Source organism: Hippocampus zosterae, chromosome 2 (genome assembly GCF_025434085.1).
Source record: "Hippocampus zosterae strain Florida chromosome 2, ASM2543408v3, whole genome shotgun sequence".
Lineage (NCBI taxonomy): Eukaryota > Metazoa > Chordata > Actinopteri > Syngnathiformes > Syngnathidae > Hippocampus > Hippocampus zosterae.
In genome coordinates, this window is record NC_067452.1 from 41,594,267 (window position 1) to 41,613,500 (window position 19,234).

Here is a 19,234-nt window from a genome sequence, read left to right on the forward strand (position 1 = left end):
TTATTAATAAGCTAAGCAAAGTTTCAGATTTAACCTACACACGTCCTTCGTTTTGGAACCCCAAATTCGATCGGGACAAGAAAATTGCAAATGATCTACGATCCTGTTCCGGGTCCCGGGGCAGCAATTTATACGAAGGAAAGAATTTTCGAGCCCTCACCTATCATATGCGCGTCGAACGGTCGCCGCTATAGTATTATAGTACGCATTCCACATGATGAAGCTAAGAATAAAAATCAGAAATGAAGTACATCACTTCCGGAAAGTTAAAGGGGGAGAGAGGAAGACGACGAGTTGGTCATTACGACGACGACGTCATTGATTTATACACAGTGGGGCATAAGGAAAAAACGCGAATCTAGCAATGGCGTCGATAAGATCACCAAAGTCGAAGAAGTAGTCACCCCCGCCCGTTGGCGATCGAGCGTTCGCCTTCGGCCACCTAAAATGGCCGCCGCCGCTTTGTACAAGTGACGTCACTTCATTCCAATTCCGCTCGTCGCCCTCCGAACTTCAGAATTAAGAACAGCAGTTATTCAAGCCTCGGTCACGCCGGGTCTTTGGGAGAAGAGTAGAAAGTCACAATTTTGCTGTAACGCAATACGCGATGATACAAACCTTAACAGCTGATTCAAACGTAGCGTCGGGTGTAAACTCTAGTTTAAAGCCTTTTCAGCCAAATGACGTTCGATCGATGCGAGGGGGAAAGTAGTACAAAAATACTCGAGTACACTACTCCAGGAAAACTAGAACCCATTTTTATTTCAATTAAAAAAATGTTAGCACCTTTGTCTTGAAAAGCTCTGATAAGATATGGGAAACAAAACAAAGACAACGGGTGAACACATACCTTGGATCGTCACATCTGGTATACTTTACTTTTTTTCTAAATTAGTTAACATGGGGGGGGGGGCAGAATTGTATTCGGTGTTCAACAGAACAGAAAACAGCCCAGGAAACTCACCCAAAAATGAAACAAACTTCTCACTTTGGCTATGTTGTCACTCTTTGGGCACAAACAAAACCTTCCCGTCCAAGGCCAGCCTTAAAGTTGGCAAATGGAAAACGGTTGAAAATGTTGAGCATGAAAACTTGCTCTCGACAGTGCGATTCCTCACTCATGCCCAGCATGACATGCGTTCAAGTGTTGAAGCCATCAAATCTCTTTCAGGCACAACACTTTTATTGCTCCACATTGCAAAAGGCACACCTGACTCTCTCAATCAGGATTGTTTGCTAATATCTAAAAAAAATAATTCAGTCGGAAAGCTTGACTGAATGTGTGGCGTGTGTATGTGCCAGCGCGTTCCAGTGTGTCAGCTGCCTACAGACTCTTCATGATTATGATTTTGTGCTCCTTGCTCAGTCTGAAAGCTACGTCTTGCCACCTTCTTAAAATAATGGCCCCCGTCATTTTCCCCCCCTCCAGAAAACACATTGAGAAAAAAACACACACACAAAGAAATACCGATGATATTTCTGAATTTCATTTCAGGGGTCGAACAGAATGATGGATGCGACTAAAGATTTTGCCGATTTTAACAGGAGGTGGCCAGCACCGTGAGAGCAGGTTGAAGGCAATTCCTTCTTTGGTCTAAAGCTTAAAATATGACTCCGGCCACTATTTTAAGAGGGTCCCAAGATGAAATCCAATCAAAACAATCAAAGAGTGACATTTAGAAAAATAGCAATTGAGAACCGGACACATTAAGACTCCATTCATACTGAAAGTCCATTCTGATTGGTTCAGGCCCAATGTGACACGTATTTGACTTCTTTTTTTTTTTTTTGGTCAATGGGAACAGCACAATTGCAATTTAGCGTTTCCAATCCGGTACGCGGATATTAATGGGCCAACAGTCTGGACATTGTCATCCGAGCCGTATGTCATCAAAGTCCAAAAGAGGATTTTGCACAAACATCCTTGATGTGTCCGGACTGAGAGCGATGTGATGGAAGCGCACCGCGCCACATGACGTCGAGGTTTGTGCGAACGCATGCCGCTTCACGGATGCGTTTTGTTCACGTTACAAGTCGCGTTTGCTTTGTAATGCGAAGCGCTCCACAAATGGGCGGGAATCCCGCAGCGTGACCTTTTCTTTGTTTTGTTGCTTATTTAAAAGGCCAACGCCGACTTCCAGTTCGATGAAACGCTGACGGAAACGCCTTGCATAGAGGAACGAGTTTCAAATTGGATTTCCATAGAAAACAACGAATGGTGTATAAAACCCGGTAGTGATTTCAAAAAAGCCCCCAGCGGTTCCTTCAAGGCACTCGATAAAAAGGACGTAGAACAGCCAAATGAGGGCATGCCAGCAACCGTTTTGGCACCAGAACAATTGGCCTACTCGGCTAAATAGGAGCGACGGTGGCGCTCGGGTGGCCGTTGGGAAGATTTGGAATCGTTCTTGCCGCAATCACAACGGCCAAGCAAGCGTCATCGGGCTTTGGAACGTCTCGAAGCCCACGCGGGCGACGACGCGTCGAACAGCTGCCGTTTCAAAGCGCGACATGCGGCGGAAGGCGGTCCCTTAATGGCCGCGAAGCTGGTCCAGCTGGGTGTAAACGTTCTCCGCCCGGCTGAGTTCTTCAAACACGGGCAAAAGGTTGAGGAGTTCGGCGTCGTCCACGTCGTCGAACCACGACAGCACAGGCACCTGAGGACCACGCACACGCACGTCACCAAGAGCGGAGGCGTGAGACCTCAATTCATCGTACGCGGTGGCAGTCGCTCAAATCAACGTCCCTAAGCACTGGGGGGGGGGGGGGGGGGGTCTCCTGGAGCGCCGGCAGAATCCGTTTAAAACGGTACACATGAGCTACAGTACCATAAAGTGATGCTTCTGCACTTAAGCCACTCCAAAGGCGCGTGACTGCCTCCTCGCGTCAGGTCTCCCACTAAGGTCGGCAGTGATGACCTTCTGCAAACTCAGTCTTGTCTCGTATGTTCATGTTAGGGTCCACGGCGGCTGGTTGGGCACCCCTCCTCTCAACCGCAATTTGTTGCTTATTTTGAGCATTTTTCATTGCACAGTGAATCTCCTCTCAAACTAAAGACATTTTTCACAACAGGGGTTTTTTCACTGTAGCAAATTTGATCTCGGATTTAAACGCACACACAATCGTAAAAAAAAGAAATTGTGAAATTTACGATCAGCATTCACTTACACTTCCATCAATTTCTTGGATCACGTCTTTTATCTTGCTTGCTCCGTCTTTCATTTTGATCACTTTTAGCCTCTCTTCCAGAGTCGGAGCGCTTCTGGTCTTAGCTGCTTGACATCCAAAGTTCCGTCTTGTAGCCATTTTAGCAATGCAACGTTCACGCTACGTCCGCATCTAACAATAACAGATACTTCCTGGACCCGGCGGCTTTTCTTTCCACCGTCTCACTGTCTCTAGCTCGACCTCCCCTCGATCGCTACCAAAGCCAGCGTTGCTCAGTTGATGTCATGCAATGAACTTTTAAGTCAGCCACGGGACGCCTTGTAGTCCTCGATGGCCATAGTTAGCGCGATGGAACTCGCCTTCTCTCTCATTAGCGCGCCGGTTAGCGTAAGGTTTTTAGCATGATAACAAGTAAAGCATTCGATGAAACGTTTGTTGATTTGAATGTCCGTCGAGCCATAAGCAATTATGACTTATAACTTATAAGTGCTTATAACTGCTTATAACTGAGCAGTTAATCGGACGCATTGTTGATTCACGCATGAAGATTTTTTTCACATTTTCACCCAAGTAGGTTTCGTTCTAGAGGAGTTTCACTGTATGCAAATAAATGGGCACGTTTGGTGCTCATGTTCCGAGTAACTTATGGAAGGGGCGAGGGAAAGGTGGCTTTTACTCAAACGAAGCGGAAATACGAACATCAGAACAACGGCCGGGCTCGCGACGGTTCCCATATCCTTTTTGTTCCTGAAAGCAAAGCAACTGGCGGGAAGCGGGCGGGAACCGTGAACTCACAGCATTGTTGGGGTGAAAGATGTAGGACGCGGGAGAATTGTCCAAGATGAGCGTCTTGCGAAGGTCTCGGCCCAGCCGGCTCAAGTCTTTCACGTAGCAGCCTTGGTGGAAGACGCACGACTCCCGGAAGAGGCGGGCCCGGAACACGCTGTACTGGTCCAGCAGATCCGTCACGGGGTCGGCGTACTGGCGGAGAAGAAGCCGCGACGAGCGGTCAGTCAGCGTTGGCCGCAGACGAGGGAGACTTTACATTCGTGGAGAGTTAAGTCAACCGAGTTTTGAGGGCCGGTCGCTGAAATGGCCCTGACCGCTGCTTGAGTTTTCAACCACCTGGACTGGGCGGGGCGAATGTGACTAATCAAACTAATCAAGTGCATGCCAAGCGCATGCTGCCATTTAAGGGAGCGATTCTTTTGCATATGGTGTGTCGAGCGCACTGCGGCCAATGAGGCTGGCGATGTGAAGGTGACGCGTCTGCCGCCGGGTACCTTGGCCAAACTGGCGGTGAACAGCACGCACTCAAACAGCTCTCCCATTCGCTGCAGGAACTCGTCGACATACGGCCTCTTGAGCACGTACACCTGCCCATGCATCGGGGGGGGGGGGGGGGGACAAAAGCAAACACATCACTTCTTTCCGCCGATCTGCGAGTGAAGCTTCCAAAAGAAGTGTCGTTTGACTCCTCGCGAGCCTGCCCGCAACATTTGAGCGATCGCTCGGTCTCGAAAAAGTACCTGTTACTTTGAATCAATGAATCCAAGTAAATATTGGCATCAGCCTTCTTTAAAGTTAAAAAAAAAAAAAAAGTCCCAACCGTGACCTTCATGAGGAAAAGGGGAAGCCCCGGTCAGCCGCCAACGGCCCCTTCCCGAAACAAGTAATCAAGAATAGGCCGGGCCGGCGTAAAGCAGCCTATCCTGGATTACTTGAACCAGGCAGAGGCCCGCACCAGGCCGCGCCTCGGCGGCACCGCCTCCCGCCGCCGAGCCGCTGGCCGTCGAGCTGCCTTCCCGCCGTCCGGCCAGCAGGGGGCTCCGTCGCACGGGCTGCAAATTGGTCTGCGCGCCGGCGGCGGCCGCTCACCTGGTGCGTGGTCCCCTCGATCTCCACGGGCACGATGAAGTCCGCGTTGCTGATCGGCTGCGGCGGAAACAGAGAGGGCAGACGTTGGCTTAGCGCCTGCGCCGGGGCTCCGCGCTCGCGCATACGTGACCTCACGTAAGCCATCCCTGCTGGAAATATTTGACTCCAGGCCGCACGCACAATACATAGTCATTCAAGAAATTGTCTTTGGGTTTTGCGAGAGAAGATGGTAGGGGGGGGGGGGGGCCTGATAAACATCTAAAACTTCAAAATTTGAAACAAATGTCCAAAACATGCGAATGGGCGGTGCCAGCGGGGGCCCACCTTGAAGGAGCTGTGCACCAGCGTCTCGTCCAGATCGATGACCACGCAGATCTTGCCTTGGTCGCGGGCGGTCACCCGGGGCAGGAGGCCGGCGTCGCACAACTGACGACACACGGACGGCCGTCAGCCTTCGCCGCGTGTTCCAAACGACGACGACGTTCAATGAAATCGATCACGGCACACAAAAGGAACATGGCAACACCACCTTTGATGAGGAGCACGGGGCCGTAAAATGGCCCCCCGCGCAGCGCGCAAATGGCCCCCGGGCCTCAGGTTTGATTGAAACCGGCTGACATCGATTCACTAACAAGTATGACACCACTAGAGTACCTGTTTTTTTCTCCCACCCACAAGAATTGATTGAAATTAAACACACACAACAACACTGGCAAATTGTTGGAGAAAAAGCCAGCTTTTGACCCCTGGGCCTTTCAGTGACCTTGACAAAAAGTTGAGGGTGCCGGCCATGAGTTCAAGTTTTCTTCCTCAGAAACTTCCTCAGACATGCCGCTGCAGAGTCTGGAAGCGCCGTGCACTCTTTGGGAGAGTTAGAAAACCAACGTGTGGATTGGAATGAACATTTAACACACGCAAAATGGGAAAGTCTATTTGAGACGCTTCAAGGTATTGAAGGCAAAGTTTTGCAATGTGACCTTTTCAGATGTGTTCTCCGGGCCACTGCTGACATTTGGAGCCCTTTTTCATTCGCAGGTCAAGGGAAGAGAGCGCGGCAGGCGTCGAAATTTGGCAAATTGGCAAAGTTGAGGCCACGTGAGCCCAATTGACCGGGCGAGCATTTATGGCCATCCGTCCGTCCATCACGTGGGCCACACGGGAATCGTTTCTCCGTCGCGGCTTTCCGCCAGGCCGACGTGAACTACTGTTGGGTTACGACGCCTTTCTCGGGCCCGGCGAGCGCACGCTACGCCCGCGCGTCGCCCGACGTGTTCAAGATCCGACGGGCGGGCGAGAGAGTTTCTTGTCCCATTTGATAGTTACCTTAACGAGCGCCCCATTTTCCTGCGCCTCCAGCAAGGCCTGCTGGGAAGGCGGCGGCGGCGGCGGCGGCTGTCGGGACCCATCCGGAGCTCGCAGGCAGCAGAAGAGCGCTTTGAAGAGGTTACAACTCCGAGGCTGCTTCAGGGCCGAGCGGCTCACCTGGCCTGCCGCGCAAAACACACAAAAAAGCTCAGCCGGCGTGCACGTCGGCCTTTGCTCATAGCAACTTTGACAAAAACTTCAAGGACCTCGCACGCGGCCCCCGCATTTTTCTTCTTTGCCGCACGCGGTTGCTTTTCGTCTTTCTACGGACAGCCCGGGAAACCAAGAAAGACTCCAGCCAGCGGACAAAGACCAATCCCACGATAGACGTTCACTTGATGAATTTTTACCACTTTTCACCCCCCCCCCCCTTCCCGCTAAAACAGGAGGTCAGTTCAAGATTTGAACGCAAGCCTTCAAATGAACTGCACAGAGAGCCAGTGGAGGGAGGCCAGAGGTGGACTTGGGTGCTCCCTCTGACGAGCAACATGCACGCAAAGAAAACAGCAAGGCAACATCATCGTTGAGGATTTGTCCAACTCGTCGTGCGTCCGCGTGTGCGTAGCTCGCCAGATCGATCCATCGATAGCCCGATAGATCCGTAGATCCTCGTGACTTTTGCAAAGAGGAGCGAGTCTGCGGCCGCGCATGAAATCCGCCGCTGGAAATGGCCGGCGCAGGTTACATAATCGCGCGGGCAGGGCGGGAAAACGCACGCCGGCTTGGCGGCGCGACCTTCCGCCGACAGAAAACATTCCGAGGCCGCCCGGCGCCGGGACGGAGCGTCCCTCGGTCACACCTCGGTGCGCTCTGCGGCCGGCTCGGAGTTTTGTTTGGCGGAGCGGCCCAAAGTCACAAGGACGCGGGGCGCGGCGCGCCTGCGACCCGGAGAGCCTTGCCGTCGAGCTTCCCGGGAAGAGGAACGGACGAGAAACGGGACAAAAGTGCGCCGGCGCGGCACGATCGAGACGTAGCGCGCTGTCGCCCGCCCGCTCCAAGAGACAAACATTTGTTGATTCGCACACCCAAACAAAAGCCTCCCCAAGGCTCACACGCGAAGCAACTTCATTGATTAATAGTATCTTTTATTTTTGGGCGTGTGCGGGTAGGGCCCGGGTGGTGGAGGGGGGCGGGGTGGGGTGCGGGGGTGTTGCAGCATTCCGCTGTCAGCGCGCCCCCGCCCCCCCCCCCCCCAACCGTACACATTCTCCAGTGCAACGGCGAGATTATTTACGGTGTGTGTTGGCGTTATGCAAACACAGAAAAAAAAACAAGCACCCCCGCCCCCACCTCCAGAATGCGACTCAAACTGCCGAGCGCAGTTCGAAAGGGGAGCGAAGCGAGCGAGCATGTTGTTGTCGCGCAGTCGCGCGCTAGTGGCAAAAGCAAAACGAAGGGCCGCTCTCCCAAACGAGCCGCAAGCGGACACTGGCCGAGGCTCGGACGGCTTTCGTTTCTTGCTCAGCAAACTCCGGCGACCTTTTCCATTTGAGAGCTCAAGTTCCGAGTTGACTCGAAATGCGTCGCCGAGCGTCCTTTTCGTCGTCTCCATTCAACGTCACTCGGGCCGCTCGGAGCGACTTGAAATCGAAGCGCCGCTCGTTGTTTGTTTGTCAAGTGTCAAACGAACGCGGCCCGATTCAAAGTGGCGGGACGGCGGCGACCGAGAAGCGCCCCCCCCCCCTCCTCCCCGACACGTCCCGAGGCGACTCACCTGTTTTGGGCGACACTTGGACGTCTTCTTTGTGCACTTGGGTGATAACCGAACTTTCCATCGGACAATCGCGGAGCCCTGAAAATGCTCAATTCCTGTCCTGTCCCCGGCCACTGTCGGGTAGCCGTCATTGGCTTCCGTCTTGACGGTTCCGACCCAGCCGATGGTTCGCCGAGAACGCCTGTCACTGGCGCCTTTCTCGTGCCCTCCCGCGTGGCTCGGCTGCTCTCCGTCTGTCTTTCTTCCCCGACGCCTCTACTTTTTTTTTTTTAGTTGGCTAGCCAAATAAATAAATAAATAAACTGTTTTTTAAAAAGCGGGCTGAGCCCGGAACACGGCTTTTCGACGGCGATAAGAAGGAGCCAGTGGGCGGGGTTGCTGGCGGTCTGTGGGGGGGTCCTTCCTTGGCTTCCCGCGGCCGTCGAGTCGTCACCTTTGCAGCAGCGGCGCCGGCGGCTGCGGCGGCGGCGGCGGCGTCAACATGGAGTAGAATCCAGCGGGCGCGAGCGAGCCGACGAGGAAAACAAGCGAGGAAATGGGGCAAGCCTGGTCGGTTTCAAGCGCCCCCTTACTACACGTAAACAACCTCGGCCGGACGCGCTCGGAAGGCTCTCAAAGCGGCCGCCGCTCGAGGCTACACCTCGCCCCCGCGCGGAAAAACTCCACCGCGGCCCCAAAGGACATAAATAGGACTTTTGTCAAATAGCCCGCGCGTTGTTTTTCTCCAGTTGGCGGCCGGCGGGTGCCCTGAAACCGGCCACCTTTTCTGATTGGCAGAGCCGCGGAGAGGGGGCGCGGTCGAGGCATTCCTCCCCGGCCCGCACGCGTCACATTCCAGCCCCGCGAAGAGCCGCTGTCATTTGCTACCTCGATTGTTACGTCCGAAAAGAAACGACAAACAAACGACGATCGGGGCTCTTCCGTGCATCGTCGTCGGTCGGCCGACGGTATTGAGACTGAAAATTGGCCATTGTTGCACCTTTGGGGACGGGATGGCGGGTGTCGCATGAACATGGCTCAGGTCATAAAAGAGCCTCTGAAATGTAGGATGCGACGCTGAAGTTGAAACAAGGCCTTTGCGTTGCCTCCTCAAACGCAGAGGATCTCATCTCATCCCGCCGCGCCAGACTGGATTCGGTGGCTCCGTGGAAAAAAATAAAAACCTCGAGCGGACACTCGATTGAACGACAGAACTCGCGCGGCTAAGCGGGAGCGCCGCGAAGCCGAACGAAAGTAAGGAAAAAAGATAAGTTGCGGCTCTCTTATGACATTTGGACCAAACGCTGCCATTTTTCTTCCGAGGCCAAAAGACAACATTTGTCAAACCCAACTCAGGCTCATCGTCCAAACCCACGTGTACAATTGAAAAGTAGTGATTCGGTACCGAAAACCCATCAGGCTTGCAACAGACCCCAACCATCCCCTGCGGTTTTTCATTGAGAAGGTTTCTACAGCTCGGACACTCGTTTCAAACGCCACATTTGACGGAAGGCCGGTTAATCCGTGGGGGCGGCGTGGGCAGGTCGGAGTCGAGTCACTACTTCCTGTCGAGAGGAGCCAGGCGAGGTGGCTTGGGGGCGTCTGTTTAGGATTCCTCCCCATCCCAATGAGGTGTTCCGGGCACGTCCCACCGGCCGTTTGAGAGTGACGTTTGTCCCGGAGGAGGTTTGCAGCAGCCATAATTGATCGTCAACGGTGAGTTGTTCCAAGGCAAAAGTTGGCTTGCTGTCAACAAAGCGCCTTGGGAATTATGTTTGGAAATTGAAAATGTGCAGCTCTGCATTTCTCGTTCAGAAAACCGGCAAACTTACAAGCTTGACGACGTGATAATTGCAAACAACGGTGACGTCATGAAGGTGCGCTGGCATCTCGGAGGCCATGTTTGCAAACACCGAAACTCATCTAGTGCGTTGCCATCGAGGGGAAGGCATTTTCAAGCGCCTGTGAGAATCGTCGCACTTTAGACGTCGGTGAGCGTGCCGCCTATTTCCCCAAAATCCATACGTGACTTTGAAAGTGGAAAATGACGACGCCGAGTTCCATTTACGACCGGTCCAATTTTCTTGAAAGAATTTATCAACAGGTAACATACTGAAAGTTCGTGTCGAAGAGGGAACGTATAAGTCAGAAGGAAATTGTCCTCTACCATTCAACTCTGAAAAGTACCAGCTTCTTTGTCTGTGCTGTTCAATTAGAGCTGAACGCTCTAGATTAGAATGGAAAATTGCATTATTTCAATGATAACCTCGCCCCCCACACACACACAAAGTCAATGGGAGATGATACGCCTTCAGGGGCCACATAAAATGATGTCGCGGGCCGGATCCGGTCCCCGGACCGCGACTTGGACACCGACGACGTAGTACATGTCTGCATGTGGGAATTCCAACTGAAAATGGAAGCAAATTGAATTTGACGGTGAAAAGTGTGCCATTTGGCCAATGCAGCAGTCGGTGATGAATTTTGAAGGGGCAAGATGTGCAACTTTTTGGTTGAATGTTGTTGAATTTTGGGGAGGGGGCCATGTGGAATTGTACAAAACGGTGAACTTCGGGAAGGAGGAAAAACAACCTGGCTGGCGGGAATTTGGGGCGGGAGTATTTTGAAGTTGGAGTGGTTTGAATTGGTTGAGAAATATGAACGTAGAGAAGTGTAAGGTGGTGGGAGGGGAAACAAGAATCCAAGTTTTTGGGTGTGGAATAACATGCGTACGTAAGGATGGCAACCAAAAAAACGCCACCGCCAAAAAGGAAGCGCTGGCCGAGAGCGGCCGGGCCGCTCGGGTCGGCAGTCACGTGATTTGCTGGAAGAGAACGCCCACTCCCGACAGCCTCCGCCACTACCGGAGCCGCGCAACCACCGGCGCCACCCCCGCCCCAAACCTCGGGCCTGCCCCCGGTCGCCTCTGCTGGAAGTTTCCAGGAAAGGGGCCTCGCGCACAGGCTCGGCGGGGAGACGTTTGGCTCATTGAGAAAAACAAAAGCACGCAGGCGGGAAGACTCCCCCTCCCTCTTACATAAGTCGGCCTCCGTGACACCAGAAGAAGAAAACAAAAGGAGACAAACCCGTCCGGCCGCCACTCCTCAGCTCACTTGAGCGCGCGGGCGGCGACCGCAAGGCCAGCAAAAGGGAAAGCGACGAGGCCGCATGGGAATCGCACTACGGCGCTTGGCCACTTGCGCATCCGAGTGATGGCAATGGGACAAATTTGTCACGAGCGCCATTGACGACGCGTCTCGGCAAGCGTTAGCGCGCGTCTAACCCAAGAGATCGCCGGTGACTCCAAAAACACGACAAAAAAAGGCTCCGATTCAAGTCATCTTTGACTGTTGAAATTGACGGCAAATGCCAATCATCCGTCCCCGCCCCGCCTCGCCGTACTTTGACCTGACTTTTCTCCTCTACGTAAAGAGTTGTGCCTTCAAAAACAACAAGGTCAGAAAGTAGAATGCGGCCAATGACACCGTTTGCCGCTCACGAGTTTGCGCTGCGCCCAATTGATGGCGCTCCGCTCGCTTGGCCACCGGGGGGGAAGTGTAATAGCCTTCTGCGGAAAGAAAGGAAGACTTTCTGGCCTACTCCGGACAAAAGTCGCCATTCTCCCATCGAGGTGGAAGAACATACGCCAGGATCGGAAGCGTCGACACGTGTCGCTCCACTGTTTGCGTTCGAATATCCGTGGCTTCTAAAAACGCAATTATGCCAACTGTGACCACGCAAAGAATAACATGTAAGGGCCACGTGGGAATACGCAGCGGCCGCGCATTTCGCCTTTGTCGTATTCAAGGCGCTTGGCCTCATCGAATGCAACGACCAAAGTTGAACTCGGTTCACTTGACAATAAGCGGCGCTTTGCGAACATTCCGAGGCCACAAAACAAAACGTGAGACGATCACGTAGCTTACTTCGATGTGATTGTCGTTAGCTTGCAAACTTCACGCTGATGCTAAGATAGGGTGGGGAATACGCCCTTAAAACAGAGATGTTTTTCGTTTGAAAGAAGAGAAGTTGCGTCCCTAGTATTTTGAAGTACAGTTTGTGGTATCGGGAGGCAAAAGAACACTGGCACAGTGGAGCCCAACACGCCAGTTGTTCATCTCGAGTATTGGTTGAATGCCAACACCGCCCCCTAGCGTACAATCAGAGAAGTACCTCCGGAATCGGGGCCTCCCCCGGCCTCCTGGCTCCGGATTGCCCTCAGAACACGGACGGAGGATGATTTCTTGGATGGGAGCTTCCAGGCTTGAGGAAAATGCCTTTCCTCCCCCCAAACATCACATTAGCACGGCACTGTTCAAGAGGCTGCTTAGCATCGCCACTCAAGTGTATTTAGAAAGCCCTTCCCAACATCCACCGCTGCATACAAAATGCTGTACATGGAGCAACTCACATAGACAACAGTCAATCAGTAACAATGATGACAGGAAGCAGGAAACAGTCAAATGCCAAAGAATACGAGTGAGTTTTGAGGTAGGGTTGAAAGATGGCCACGACTTTTAAGTCATCAAAATCGTGTCAGCAACACGTGGAAAAGGGACCTTTTTTTTCTTTTCAGATTAGCACCAGATTCACATCCAAACGGGGCCTCGTGGCGACACCCGTTGAGGAATTTGCTCCGACTCGCAAAGCGCCATCACCTGCGCGGGCGACCCTGGACCCGTTCAAAGGCCGTCGCGGCCGTCAGGAACCAAACTCCGGCTGCGGCTCAGTCAGGACACCGACGTCGTTACCTCCGAGGCCGCTCGGATCCGGGCGGGGCGCCCCCAGAGCCACCAGGCACAGCCACGTCTGCAAACAATGCCGAGAAGTGGAGTGAAAACGGGCACTTTTTGCAGCCGGCATTTGCCGCAGTTGCGGCTGCGGAGGAATCGCTTTGGGCTGGGACACGCGCGCCGAAGCTGAATTCAAGCACTTTCAGTTGAGTGCGGCCTGCTGCTCCGGCTCAACTCAACGCATTTATCAAGCCGGAGCACCAATTTGAGCTCAGAAACTAAAAACCTCTCACGAGACACCACCGGAAGAAAGCGGCTCAAAATATGAACGCAAACTAACGATGACCTCATCTCATTTGACCCGGTCGGTGTCAAATGTTCAAACCAAAGAGCTACACGTTGAAGCTAGTGATGGGAATTACGGCTCTTTTGGCTCGGCTCACTAAAAAGAGCCGGCTCTTTCGGCTCCCAAATGGCTGCTCAGTTTGTTTTTTTTTTTGTTGCTTAAATTAATTTACTTCCAAAAATAATGTCAACTGATGTGTAAACATACAGTAAAACATGGAGTGCTCTAAAAAATAAATGACAAAGTACGGGAACAAAGAGCCATCTCAAAAAAAAAGTTCCAATCTCCGATTGGGTATATTGATAAGCTTGTAACCATTTACAGTAAAACAACACAAGTAAGCTTTGATTACCACACAACAAATTATGAATTTAAATTTGATATTGGATATTTTAACCTTGCGCAGTCTACACCAGGGGTGGGCAAACTATGGCCCGCGGGCCAAATCCGGCCCACCGGAGGTTGGTACGCGATTAAGGTTCGATGTCAACGACTGCATTCATTTCATTTGGACTTGTAATGACGGGCACTTCAACGCCAGGTGGCGCAGTTACTTGAAGTTGCAGAGCATAGGGAGGAAGGGGGGGACGCGAATCCCGTTCGATACGACGGAATAATGTACTCTTAAAGTCTGAAAAACGTGGCCAAAAATGTGTGCAAATAAAGCACGCGGCCCCCCCGGGACCGGACCGAATTGGCCGAGTTGTCATTTGTGTGTGCGAAAGGGGCTTAGAGCTTACCAAGTATCCCACAAAGGCCAGGTACGCGGCGGCCAGCAAGGCGGTCAGCATGTAGAGCCAGGCGCTACTCAGCATGGCCACGTAAAGCGCCACAAAGTAGACGTTGATGGCGCACACCGCCAAGATGACCAGGCCGCCCCACATCTTCCAAAAGCTGCGGGGACAAAGCCACGCCGGCTGCCAATTTGCTTTGGGAACGCAACAAGTGGGGCAACGCGCAGGGCGCCGCACTCACAAGCCGTTGGCAAAGTCCTTCATGAGAGACGGCAAACTGGTGAAGGTGAGGACGGGGATGAGGGCGAACGGAAGCTGCGGGACACAAAAAAAAAACAAAAACACACTCGTGGCTCCACTTTCCTGATACGGCGCCGTCTCGCCAAGCCACGTCTTAGCGACCGACTGATCTCATTTCACAGCCAGATCACCACCCCCCCCCCCCCCCCCCCCCCCGCGACCACTCGGGGTTAGCGTATGCATCGTATCCGACGGAAAGCGAGTCGGGAGGAGGATGGGAAACGCGGGCCACCTGCATGCTCTGCAGCACGTTGAGGAAGTCGTTCATGCCCGTCAGATGGCGCACGTCCTGAAAGACGGCGACCAGCAGCGTGGGCACGATGGCCAGGGAGCGGGTCAGCGACACCCGAGCGAAGCGAGACCAGCGCAAGTTCAAAAAGCCCTGCGGGGGACAAAAAAGAAAAAAGAAAGAGGCGTCGCCGGCGTTCTTCGCTCGGAGCGGCTCGGGGCTTTGGCGCGCCGACCTCCATGACAAACTGGCCCGAGTAGGTTCCCGTCATGGTGGAGCTCTGACCGGCCGCCAGGATGCCCACGGCCCAGACGTAGAGGGCCGCCGGCCCGAAGAAACAGCCCAGCACCGCTCCCTGAACACAAAAGGACGCTCGTTCAAGCTCTTTGGCGCCGCGCCCACCTCCAGTCCGCCGCGCCCACTCGGCCTCAGATCAGGAGCGCTACGGCTGCCCGAGCATCAAGCGACTCGCAGCCGATCGAAAGTTGAAAGCTCCGACAAGCATTGTGACGGCGGAGCGGACGCAAAAGAGGAAGAGAAGCCGACGCATCTGTCAACGGCCGCCCGCGAGGGCGTTATACTGCCGCCCGGTGGCCAAGCGGGGCACACCGACGACGGCGGGATTACAGGACCGCCTTCCAAAGCAAGCGCCATTCCGCATGAGCCGTTTTAACAACACCTGCACTGAAAAGTAAGGCGGAGCCAGAGGACTTCAAGATCTTTTTTCCCATTTCTGCCCAATAGCAAGCAAGCGCCCTCGGCTCCAAAGTCTCGTTTTTGGGACGCGAGAGGAGCTTCACCTGGGAGTTTGCCAAGACGTGAGAAAAGAGTGCGGCGTACCCCCTTGTAGATGTCCACTTGCAGAGTGCTGTTGTCCAGAGGAAAGAGGTGCGAGTGGGGGCTCCCCGTGCGGTTGCAGACAGCGTTCTGCAAGCAAAGCGCCCCGCAACTGAAGCGGGGAGAAAAGAAAAAAAGCAGAAAGGCGGGACTCGGGCAGGCCGTACTCACCACTTGCGCGTTGGTGCGCTCATAAAAGGCCTCGGCGAAGACGGCCACCACAAACACGTTGATGACGAAGGACAGCGACAAGGCCACGCAGGACTCCAGGAAGAAATACTTGTTGGCCTCGCTGATGCTCTTCTTGCTGGAGCGATCCACCTCCCGACTCTGAGGAGGACAGTCGGCAACGCTTAGCGGCTCCGGCGCAAAGAGGGGGGGGGGGGGCGTCCGCCTCGGCGCCACCTTGACCAGAGCGGAGTGCAGGTAAACGTTGTGGGGCATGATGACGGCGCCCACGACGCCCACCGCCTGAGCCAGCTGGACGGCGCCGCAGCCTCGGCAAGACGGCACCAACATCCCCCTCAGCAGCTGGCTTTGGTCCGGTCTCACCGTCACGTACTGCCGGGGGCCGGGGGCCGGAAGACAAAGACAAAAAAAAAAAGCTGCTTTGGTGTCCTTTTGTTTTTCCCTCCCCCCTCACCCCGGCCCTCAACGCGGCTCCCTCTAGTGGTAGCCGAAAGGATCGCTGTGCTTGGTCAGCAGTTGCAGTTGAATTCCTTGCGCGGACACGCTTGCAACTCAAAGCGCTTGAATCAGCTGCCCCCCCCCCCCCCAAACCCTATCCTGATGGGGGTTTTGGGTTGGAAATGCCTGCAATGTCGCTTTTCAAGCTCCGGAATGGCTGCTTTCCCTCATGAATGCTCACGATGGCATGTCACTTGTCCGCCTTGACGGGCTTCGGTTTCTTTTGTCACATTTCTGTTCTCCGTTTCAGCCGCTGGCCCGTCACGAACCCGAAAAACGCCGTCGAGGTCGAGGTCGGTGCAAGCAAAGCAAGAAAGAACCGCGAAAAAGAGTCACGTTTGTACCTGGTATCCGAAGGCGACGGCCATGACGGCGATGAGCAGAGCGAAAAAGGCTTCCAACCTCCTGAGGCCTGCGAGAGCGCCAGCCAGGTTGCTTTAGGTTGCGGGCGGGGTCTTCGGGGGCAGAAGCACTCACCGTACTTGTCCAAGAAGAGGAAGGCAAAGGTGTCCGCCACGGTGATGAGGACGCCGCCCCACAAGGGAATCCTGCCGGCGGGGGCCACAAGCACAGCGCTCAGCGAGGACGGGCGCAAACGGCACGGCGGCGCCCTCACCTGCCCGACGAGAGGAGGTGGAAGGCGATGGCGCAGCCGATCACCTCCTGCATGTCGGAGCCCATGATGGCCAGCTCCACCATCAGCCACAGGAGGACGCGGGGCACCTGCGCGCCCAGCGACACGCCGCTCCAGCCGCTGCGGCGGACAGAGAGATGGAGACGGCGGCGGGACACTGACCGTGCGGTAGTGGCGGTGGCACACCTGGGCCAAGTGCATCCCGGTGACCGCGCCCAGCCGGGCCGACATCCTCTGCAGCAGGAGCCCGATGACCGTGGCCCCCAGCAGCACCCACAGAAGCTGACGGCAAGCGACGCGACACCGACTGTTATTAGATCCACCGGCCCCCGACACTGGCTTGGGGGGGAGCGGACCTTGGGGGTTTTTTCGTTTTTTTCCATTGAGCCAAATGAGCCAAATTGTGGCGAGTGGCCGTTCGGGCTCATTTGCGGGGTGCAGCTTTCTGCCAGCAAAACCTCAAAGACGGCCGACTTGCTCTCACGCCAACTTTGGACGTTGACAACGTCTGCCCGAGTCGTTGCGCTTTGTGGAAATAAATGAGGCGCAGGTCTCCGAGCGCACTCCGAAGAGCCCGCCAAGCTGTTTTGCGGGTCCGGTCGGCCCCATCTTTTCTTTTTCCCCTTTCAAAAAGGGCCGACGATAAGGACAAGGATGAGGGCGGCGCCCGCGCGCGCACGCGTACCTTAAAGCCGGCCTTGGCTCCAGACTGCAGGTCCGACTCGATGTTTCCCGGGTCCAGATAGGCGATGCTCATGAGGAAGCCCGGCCCGGTGAAGGCCCACAGCTTGCGCAAACTGAAGCCCCTCTGCGGGCGACACACACGCCACATCGAGAAGAAGAGGCGTGTAGCAAGCGTCCGCGGCGCTCCAAGATGATCTCGGCGCCATCCCATAAAATCACAAAATGGGCGTGGCCGACCTCGGCCCGTCAGCCGCGCCGTCCCGGATTGCGTTTGGTGCTCAGATCAACCTCGTCGCCCGACGGCGGGCTTTGCGTTTTACCTCGGCGTCCTCTTGACGCGCGGGGGCGCTCTCCTCAAAATGCGTCGCCGAGGCGGCTCCGGGGTCATGTCCGCCGAGGAAGGCCCCCCGCTGCGTGCGCCCGGTCTGGATCACCAGCTTCTTCCCGCAGACGGCCCCCTCTGAATGATGGCGCAAAAATGCATCAAGGCGAGTCGCCGAGACCAAAGCGTCCGGAGCCCCTCCCGGCCGTCGGCGAGGCACGCCCGCAAACGGCACCATTTGGAGCCTTCCGCGTCTTTGGAAGGCGGGAGACCGAAGGACGCAGACTCGATTCAACGCCAGTGAGCTACCTCGTCCGTCGCCGTCTCCAGGCTCGTCCGCGGTGGGGGGCAGGGAGGAGATGCGCACGTTCTCGGGCGGGAGTGGCCCCGCCCTGGCTGGAAGCACAAAGGCAAGACGCAGTTGGGACGGTCCCGAAAGCCGCACATCTCCGCCCAAAGGCGGCACTTTTCCATCCAGCCGACGGAGGAACCATTTGGGACGTCGGCTGTCTCACCATTCGTGTCGCTAGCTGGAAACATTCGGGACTTGGATTTTGGTTGGCACTCTTTGTTGGACTCTCCAGCGTTCACCCGCAGAATTGCGCTTGGCTACTTATGGACCGTCACCCATTGAGCTTTGGGCGGTCGGGGGGGGGGGGGTCTCTGTCCCACTATTGGCAAAGCACGTACGTTTGGTTTTTTTTGAAGGTTGTTTTGCGCGGATTCAACGACCTTCTGCCATGGAGCGCAAGCCTTTGACGCTTTGGCCTGACCTGATGCATCACCGGCAGCCAGACATGAAGGGCCAACGGACAAAAGAACCGGAAAAGAACCGGAAAAGAGCCGTCCCCAACGATCCCTCCGCCTCGGATGCCAATCGCTGGCTTATTGCCAGACAGAATTTGCCAGCACATTTTGGTGACAATCAAGTCATAACAATCAATATTTTTTTCTTCAGGATCAGAGTCAACTTTCTTTCATCCACATTGAAAAGTTTCAAATGTGAAAAGGTGGCCCCCTGAGCGCCCCCCCCCCCCCCCCCCCCCGTTCAAGTGCGCCTATAACTCAAAGGATTTCTCTGTGGTCTCGTCGGTGATCGGGTGAAATGGCTTGCGGGGTGGGCAAAAAAGCCAAAGCAAAGCCCCCCCCCCCCCCCCCCCTGTAAAGAAGAAGGAAGCATGAGAAAGGCAACTCACCTGCTCGAAGGAAGGAGAACATCGCGACCGACGGCCAAATTGCTTCACTTGTCGTCTGCGCTTCGACGGCGGCGGAACGGCCAAAGTTGCACCGAGGGGCAGGAAGTGGAAGGACCCCTCGAGTTTGGACATCGGCCCCTTCGCGCGGGGGTGGGAGTCAAGGTGATTCACCCCTCCCCGCCACCGCCTTGCGGCCGGCAAGGAGGAGCGACCGCTCACGTGGTGGCCGGGGCGGGGCTCACTCCAGAGAGTGAATTGCCACTTTGCTTCACGGGGGAGACCCACTGCCGCCCCCCCCCCCAATAAACGTTGGCCCAAGCGAGTCACGAAGGGACGGCATCTGGACGAATCGTTTTTCACGTGACTGCTGCTGCTTCTTCTTCCTCTTGTCCCATTTGAAGCCAATCCAGCTGCACCAGCTGCAGGCA

General features: G+C 54.9%; 2 protein-coding genes across 3 annotated transcripts; both read right to left on the reverse strand.

The window, feature by feature from the left end:
• Positions 1–736: 736 nt before the first annotated feature.
• On the reverse strand, positions 737–8,845 carry LOC127596182 (carboxy-terminal domain RNA polymerase II polypeptide A small phosphatase 2-like). Its single transcript, XM_052058377.1, has 7 exons — positions 8,126–8,845; positions 6,370–6,533; positions 5,371–5,472; positions 5,047–5,103; positions 4,452–4,544; positions 3,964–4,149; positions 737–2,657 (listed from the first exon to the last, which is right to left on the reverse strand). The coding sequence occupies exons 1-7, from the start codon at positions 8,184–8,186 to the stop codon at positions 2,532–2,534; spliced, it is 789 nt and encodes a 262-aa protein (XP_051914337.1). The 5' UTR covers positions 8,187–8,845; the 3' UTR covers positions 737–2,531.
• A 779-nt stretch (positions 8,846–9,624) lies between these two features.
• LOC127596177 (natural resistance-associated macrophage protein 2-like) lies at positions 9,625–19,094 on the reverse strand. 2 transcript variants are annotated; one of them, XM_052058371.1, is made up of 16 exons: positions 18,807–19,094; positions 17,609–17,748; positions 17,290–17,412; positions 16,767–16,886; positions 16,587–16,693; positions 16,448–16,518; positions 16,315–16,382; positions 15,689–15,844; positions 15,455–15,613; positions 15,287–15,373; positions 14,682–14,801; positions 14,450–14,599; positions 14,159–14,232; positions 13,924–14,077; positions 12,763–12,913; positions 9,625–9,669 (listed from the first exon to the last, which is right to left on the reverse strand). In XM_052058371.1, exons 1-15 carry the CDS (start codon positions 18,826–18,828, stop codon positions 12,806–12,808), a joined length of 1,659 nt encoding a protein of 552 aa, XP_051914331.1. In that variant the 5' UTR covers positions 18,829–19,094; the 3' UTR covers positions 9,625–9,669; positions 12,763–12,805. The 2 variants fall into 2 exon arrangements, with proteins under 2 accessions (XP_051914331.1, XP_051914330.1); XM_052058370.1 differs by having other exon boundaries at positions 15,455–15,844.
• Between the last annotated feature and the right edge of the window lie 140 nt (positions 19,095–19,234).